The sequence below is a fragment of the Amphiura filiformis genome, chromosome 5 (assembly GCF_039555335.1).
Source record: "Amphiura filiformis chromosome 5, Afil_fr2py, whole genome shotgun sequence".
NCBI classification, from domain to species: Eukaryota; Metazoa; Echinodermata; class Ophiuroidea; order Amphilepidida; family Amphiuridae; genus Amphiura; species Amphiura filiformis.
Genome location: NC_092632.1, coordinates 72,020,727 through 72,028,914, shown reverse-complemented (window position 1 = coordinate 72,028,914; position 8,188 = coordinate 72,020,727). Strand labels below are relative to the sequence as shown.

Sequence of the window (8,188 nt, the reverse complement as noted above, 5' to 3'; positions counted from 1 at the left end):
CTGGAGTGACTGTGAATACTGCATGTATTATAAACTCAAGTGTGTATAACTTTGTTTGCTAAGTCATGGAACCTTTAATGTGTTTGAAGAGCATAATTATCTTTATCCATGGTTAAACAAACAACCATGAACAAGATCTTGTTCTGTTACACGCTGCTCTGTGGTTAAAGTTGTGCAAATTATCCCCAGACAGAATAAAACAACACGTTGACAACTTTTTTTGCGACTTCTGTCGACATAAGACATTAGAAAAGGTCAGTGAATTTATTTACCAAAAAAAAAAAAAAAAAAGAAAACTGGAATCAGCCATTTACAAGAGCAGCCCAAAAGCGATTGCTGGAACTTTACTTTTCTGGTGGTTACCTAAAAGTAGCAAAAAGGAGCAAAACATTGCTAGCAAGCAAGCAAGAGACAACTTTGTTGGTGTGAATATACCTCATGACGAACTCCGCCGGGACATCCTGGAGTCCATGTAAGTTGACTCATAAAAAGCAAAGATAAATATTAAGGAGACAACTTTACCCGGTATGAAAATACTTGGTGAGCTCAATTCGTGATTACCTATAGAGCCGGTTGCTCACTAAAATGCCGCGGTCTTTGCAAAGCTGAGGCCTTCAAAATATAAAGATATTGATCAAAGCATGATCTCAATAAAAAGCAAATGGCTTTTTAAAAAGCAAATGGCTTTTAAAAATTGAATGGCTGAAACCTTTGTTTTTCAAAATACATGGCGTGCTCCACGAGAATTCTGAAGCCATAATTGCTCTTCAGGAAGATTACCTGACAGAAAAATAATTGTTTTTGAAATAAGCTGGTTAATTTTAATCTGAGAACTACACTATTACATTAAAATAAAAATTTGGACAGAAAAACTGCCTTTCACACACGTCAATTCTGCAACAAGTATTGAGTAGCATTGCCATCAATTTTTGGTGAATATTTCTACTTGGATGGCATTGCTACTAGCCTCGTAATAGTAATAACCACACGCTCGACCTTACCACGAAGCCTCAATAATGACCATGATAATTCTTATACTCGCTAATTGCAAATATTTCTAATTTTGTTTTGAATAAGCATAATATCTTGCAATGAAACTGTTTTCTCCTCCACCATTAATGGGTGTGGTGGGTGGGAGAAAAATAATTTTCACCAATCTCCTCTAATGCTTTACGACAGAATGATGCTCCTGTTCACGAGCATTGTGCCGAGCAAGCGATGCCGTCACACGTGATTGAAACCCAACGCGCACCAACGGATCACGCCATTGGCCAAGGCTAGTTCCCCGGGAAAACATGACCTTTGACCCGGCCTGAAACTTTTTTCTGCAGGTGATAAATTGAGTTTCACCGCGATATACGCGATGAAACTGTATTATCCCCAGACAGAATAAAACAACACGTTGACAACTTTTTTGCGACTTCTGTCGACATAAGACATTAGAAAAGGTCAGTGAATTTATTTACCAAATTGTTTTTTTTTTAAAAGAAAACTGGAATCAGCCATTTACAAGAGCAGCCCAAAAGCGATTGCTGGAACTTTACTTTTCTGGTGGTTACCTAAAAGTAGCAAAAAGGAGCAAAACATTGCTAGCAAGCAAGCAAGAGACAACTTTGTTGGTGTGAATATACCTCATGACGAACTCCGCCGGGACATCCTGGAGTCCATGTAAGTTGACTCATAAAAAGCAAAGATAAATATTAAGGAGACAACTTTACCCGGTATGAAAATACTTGGTGAGCTCAATTCGTGATTACCTATAGAGCCGGTTGCTCACTAAAATGCCGCGGTCTTTGCAAAGCTGAGGCCTTCAAAATATAAAGATATTGATCAAAGCATGATCTCAATAAAAGCAAATGGCTTTTAAAAAGCAAATGGCTTTTAAAATTGAATGGCTGAAACCTTTGTTTTTCAAAATACATGGCGTGCTCCACGAGAATTCTGAAGCCATAATTGCTCTTCAGGAAGATTACCTGACAGAAAAATAATTGTTTTTGAAATAAGCTGGTTAATTTTAATCTGAGAACTACACTATTACATTAAAAATCAAAAATTTGGACAGAAAAACTGCCAAACAAGTTTTTTTGACATTTATGGAAAAAAATTTGCCAAACTCCCCCCCCCCTCCCCCGTTTTGACTGATCCGGATTTTTTATTTTTAAAAATCAGCTGATCTGGGAGGGTATGAAAATGCATGGGGGTTGGCGTTGAAATAGCCTAGCGCATTTGCATACGTTTGCCTTAACAGTAACAGCCCAAATTCTGACGGATGCACGCAATCCCAATCAAATATAGGCCTATTATCTACGTTGCGTGATCGCCGGTTGAAAATGTCAAAGTGTGTGATGACGCGAGGGACTCCCCCAACTACTTCCCTCAATACCTTGTGTGCATACTTATTTATATTTCTTGTGCATTCCTTCCCGCTCCCTCTTTCATTTCATCCGGATATCCCAAACGTATTAGAATATCAGACCATATTAATCTGGCAGATGGTAATAATGCCCTAAGCCCTTCTAAGCACTCAAGCACCTTGTTTCTGATTTCCCATGTGGGCCTCTTTAGGATATCATTCGTCCCAATGTGCAATATTACCGTTGTGGGAAAGGGGTTCTTATACATTAAGCGTGCTACTCTATTTACTACATCACCATGTCTTGAGCCTATTAATTTATCTCCTGGTTGACCTTCCCATTTTACATAGCCTCCGCCGTGGAGTTGTGTTTGCTTCGTTCCTGCACGTTTTATGATACTGTCCCCTACGACCCACGTTCTCCTGTTAGACTCTGTAATAAAGCAAAACAGAACAAAAAAACAGCAAATTGTCTCTACCAAATTTAATAAATATTACAACAATGCCGCCGCACTAATACCCTTAATTTGCTGTATCCGTTCCTCTGCTATACCACGACAAGGATCTATGTGAGATAATACAAATTTTTTCTGTTAAATTCCTCAATACAATCGTATATACTACTACGCCAAATTATTTTTTCTTCCGCACCTATCCGGCGATTACCGACAGCCTACTAGCGAATAGCTGCTAGGGAGCAAAAGAATTAACATATAAATTCATAGATGTATGGTTTTACATTATGCATTGCACAATGGCTGCTTTCAATAGTCTCTTTAGACTTTACAACCCATAATCTGTATGAGTTCTTGCCTGTGATTACTGCAAGGTCCGCCCAGGAAGACTACCTGAAACATACAAAAGTTACAGATTATTCCACATGTTGATTGGCCTAATATATAATCGAAAGGCTGAAGATTTCCACCTTCCCATTTCCTTGATTTTTTCGTCACTGATGCCCCCCATAGCCGCTACCGTCGCTGCGCCAATTCTAAAACTATGAGGACTAAAATACTCTGGATCTAAGCCTATTAATTTATTGATGAGGGCGCCCAACCTTCTGACGATAGGAATGAAATGAATGCCACTATGTGCGATTGATTCGCTGGCCATGATGACCCCAAATTAAATTTCTCCCTAAAATCTATAAAATTTTCTATACCTTTACGGTATGAAGCCCATGTACTTGAAGCTACTGACGCCCGTACCAATCGATGCGACTCATCCCTTAAAGCTTCCATAGAAACTGGGGCACCAACGTGGACACTGGTTCTGCTCGTGGTGCCGCCTCCCGAAAACGTTCCATCTGGAATCGGGAAAGGGCATCGGCTATATTATTAAGTTTGCCTGGAATATGCTTAGCACAAAATGTTAGGTTCAATTTTAAACATTGTAACACAAAGAACCGCACTAGCCTCATGATTTTAGGACACTTTGACGTTTGTCTATTGATGATAGATATTACTGGCAAGTTATCTGACCTAATGATGACCCTCTTTCCTTTCAACTTATCTCCCCATAACACTACTGCCACCACAATGGGGAAAAATTCTAACCATGCAATTGAATATGACGAGTAAGTTTCATTGGGCCATCTACCTTGAAACCACTTTCCTCCAAAAAAACCCCCGAATCCTATTTCCCCACTGGCATCAGTGAATAGCTGTAGATCGCTTTCATCTGACCACGCTATTTCCGGTATAATGGCTGCCCCATTAAAATGGCGCAAGAACACCAGCCACATTTCTAAGTCGCTTTTCGCCCCCGGTGACAATCTGATTTTGTACCAGGATTTTTGCACCCGCACGTTAAGTCTATTAAGCGCCGCAAGAAAGCCCTGCCTGGATTAACGGCTTTACATACAAACGATAACGATCCTATGATCGATTGCAGATCCCTTAGTGTTATTTTTGTCAGCTTAAGCGCATTCTCAATTTTACTTCTAATATTGATCAATTTGCTCTGTGGTATTGCTATTATTTGTTTGACCGAATCAATCTCCAATCCCAAATAAACGATCTTAGTTGTTGGGCCTACTGACTTATCTGGGGATAGTGGTACGCCTAATTTCTCACAAATCTCTTCAAAACATGAAACCAACTTTTCGCATGATGCATTTGCCCGAGTTATCAGAATGAAATCATCCATATAGTGGCTAATTAAATCAGTAGCTGCCGCTCTTTTACCGCCCATTCCAAAAGGTTGAAAATGTTTCGAAAAGTGCCGGAGAACAAGACGCCCCCATGGGTAAAGCTTTGTCCACAAAGTATTGGTCCACAACTTTAATACCCAAAAGTTGAAAGTCACTTGGATGAACCGGCAGCAACCTGAAAGCCGACTCGATATCGGCTTTTGCCATTAAGGCGCCTTTCCCAGCCCTTAATACCAATTGCACAGCTAGGTCAAAACTAGCGTATTTAACCGTGCACATGTCTGGATCTATCCCATCATTAATGGATTCACCATCTGGATGCGAAAGGTGTTGTATAAGCCTAAATTTGCCTGGCTCCGCTTTTGGAACTAAGCCTATTGGCGACACAATTAAATCCGCAATGGGTTTGTAAGCAAATGGACCCGCTATTCGTTTTAACTTAACCTCTTTAGAAACTTTCGCCAATGCCATTTCTGGATCATTTAACACAGATTTGAGGTTAGACGCTTCTCGTGCATTACGTTTCCCAAAATAACCTAATTTAAATCCATTTGTAAAACCCTCCTTCAAAACTTGGGCTGATTTTGAATCGGGGTATGAATCTAACAAAGGAATTAATGCTGCAAGTTTTATAGGCGAGGGATATTTGCAACAAATACAAGTATCAGTGCAAATTCCATTTGAAGCACCCAACCCTGACTTAATTTCCCTTCTTGCAATTTGTTGCTCCATGACCTTGTTCATTGCACCGTGTGCAATTGTGGCTGTATGCACAATTTTTGCGCATGCACCCGTTGATGTTAAAGTCGTAGCAAATCCGTCTGGCCTGTGGTGTGCTACCCCTATATGCTTGGCCCCTGTTCCCAAATTGCTGGCGCACTCCCCCTGAGTATGATCCCCTTGTATTTGTACGAAAGGAACGAAAATTGTAGTTCCTGTTCTCTGCTGTGACCGGTGCCGCACCCGCATGTACATAAAGGGCCCACAATTCCCCATCTAATACCGCCCACGATCTTTGTGGCTGCCCTTGTTGTCTCATACGAAATTGTTGGTCGTACGACCGCCAACCCCAGCCCTCGAACCTTGATGCTGCTGTCCGAATGAGATGCGCATATTTTAGCATTTCTTGGGCCCTATTTGGTTGCGCTTCCAAGTAAATGGAACTGAACATCAGAAACGCATTAGTCCATGAATGAATTGATGTAATAAACCGCTTTGGTTTATTGCTCTTCCAAACAATTTGTCCCCCTTGATTAACAGCAAGCGCCACCCCTGTTCATCAAATTGCTTCCATTGCTGATCAGGGTCGCTTTTTTCTAACAGAGTAGCGAAATCAACATACTCCCCATTGATAATTTTTAATCTAATTTTTTGCGGTACGGTTGACCCCAAGGGACTACATACAGAAACTAGTGGTTCAAAACCCAACTGCTGTTGTGCAATAGCTTCACTACTCATGGCTGCCGCATTTGCATCCACATGAAACGGCACAGTGTTAATACCCCCACCCCAATTCACGAATGCTGCATTTGAATTCATTGGTTGTGTACTAGAAGGCAACATATTAATTGACGATGCATTTGCATTATTATTTGATAATGCATTGATTGACGAAGCGCTCGCATTGGGTAATCTATTGATTGCAAATGCCCCGCTATTATTATTGGGTAGCCCATTAATTGACATGATTGACGAGGCACTTGCATTGTTATTGGATGAGGTATTGATTACCGAAGTACTCGCATTGTTATTGGGTAACATATTGACTGAATGGTTGAATGAAGAAGCACTCGCATTGTTATTGGGCAACATATTGATTGCTGAAGTGCTTGCATTATTATTATTAACAATTGACAACGGGTTCACTCCACAAGCTGAATTAAGATTATCATGGATATTGCTATTAAATATACCTGTTAATAGTCTATCTGCCATGCTTGCTGCTTGTTGTGGTTGCCCTACTACTGGTGGTACTTGTATTGGTAATTGAGGCTGTGCCTGTTGTCCTTGGTTCTGCCCTATTACTGGTATTGGTAGTGCTAACTGAGGCTGTCCTTGGTTCTGCCCTTGGTTTTCCCCGTATCCATCAACTTGCACCTGTTGTTCAGCATGCTGATTCACATTCGGCGGTGCTGGATGTTCGTTGTGTTGCTGTTGTTGTTCAACCATGGCGGGCTCATTCAGACTGTCTATCCCCGCATTTCTGGCCTGGCTTCTCGTCAAACTTCCCCTTCCTCGTCCACGACCTCGACCTCGACCTCGACCTCGACCTCGCCCAGTCCTTTGTTCAGTTTGTAGGTCTACCCCTCTCAGGTTTGAACGTTGGTTTCGATTAGTCGGCTTACGTTTCCCCATGATAATTGTTTATTTTTTCCAAAGTAGCAAAATGATATATTCAAAATTCTCCACTTATCGAAAAATGTATTTACCAAAGTAGCAAAATGATGTCCGTCTCTTGAACGAAATTAAAAACACACTTCACACGTCCAAACTCGATGAACTCGATTAGGTATGCTGTTGGTATTTCTGACGGAAACTGCTGTCAAAACTGAACGAACTTGAGTCCCAATTGAGTATAATGTGACTGAGTTTGACGATGATGAGCTATGAGCTATGATGATTCAATGTAAATGATGAGAGAAAAATAATTTTCACCAATCTCCTCTAATGCTTTACGACAGAATGATGCTCCTGTTCACGAGCATTGTGCCGAGCAAGCGATGCCGTCACACGTGATTGAAACCCAACGCGCACCAACGGATCACGCCATTGGCCAAGGCTAGTTCCCCGGGAAAACATGACCTTTGACCCGGCCTGAAACTTTTTTCTGCAGGTGATAAATTGAGTTTCACCGCGATATACGCGATGAAACTGTATTACCAGTTTAGTTTGATTTTGTTTACTGACGTTTTTTTAATCTCCATGTGTTATTCAACCTTTTTATGTTCACTCAGCATGCGGGAGAATTTTAGATGTGCTATAAAGAACATTGTAGGCTTTACAAAAGCAAAACTTTAATGATAATTTTAATGAGTTAAATTAAATAAAGCCTAGTAGAAACGAGATGCAAGGTATCTTAATATTTTAATGACATTATCAATCAAAGTTTGTTTCCTCCATCCCCTACACAAAACCCAATGGCATATAAATATTTAAATTCCTCATCAAATTTATAATATGCTAATTAATCAGGGTCGGTACAATTTGTGACCCTACTTCTCATACCCGATTTTTCATACCCCACCTGAACCGACTTATTTTTTAAGTTTTGTGAAATATTCGCAACGAATTCAGTAGGTAATTTTAATTAAAAAATATTAAATAGTAGGGTCACAAATTGTAGCAACCCCTACGCCACTGCTAGTACATGTTTTGAAATATCTGAAATAGAAGATGTGAGTGACTTGTAGCATAGGCCTACATTACTACAATGCAACCCACAGGTATTACTATAGGACGACCATCAAAATTGCATATTGTTTTCTGGATAGAACTCATCAACAGAAGTATGAAAATCGGACAAAAACTTTTTGAATTATGAATTTTCAAAGTGTCCCATTCTGACGGTCATTGGAACTGAATAAAATAACAAAGTCCAAAATTACCAATTTAGGAGCAAAATTAACACAAGTACATAGTTACCTTTTATAGAGGCACTGAAATCATGCTTTTAGAATTTGGCA

General features: G+C 40.2%; 1 protein-coding gene across 1 annotated transcript; it reads right to left on the bottom strand.

The window, feature by feature from the left end:
- Positions 1-2,400: 2,400 nt before the first annotated feature.
- On the bottom strand, positions 2,401-7,375 carry LOC140152373 (uncharacterized). Its single transcript, XM_072174678.1, has 2 exons — positions 6,419-7,375; positions 2,401-2,786 (listed from the first exon to the last, which is right to left on the bottom strand). Exons 1-2 carry the CDS (start codon positions 6,858-6,860, stop codon positions 2,401-2,403), a joined length of 828 nt encoding a protein of 275 aa, XP_072030779.1. The 5' UTR covers positions 6,861-7,375.
- Between the last annotated feature and the right edge of the window lie 813 nt (positions 7,376-8,188).

Excerpts from the sequence above, each read along its gene's own strand:
- LOC140152373 (XM_072174678.1), bottom strand. The coding sequence starts at position 6,860 with ATGGGGAAACGTAAGCCGACTAATCGAAACCAACGTTCAAACCTGAGA. Across the intron at positions 2,787-6,418 it reads GGCAGATAGACTATTAACAG|AGTCTAACAGGAGAACGTGG; the intron begins GTATATTTAATA and ends GCTTTATTACAG.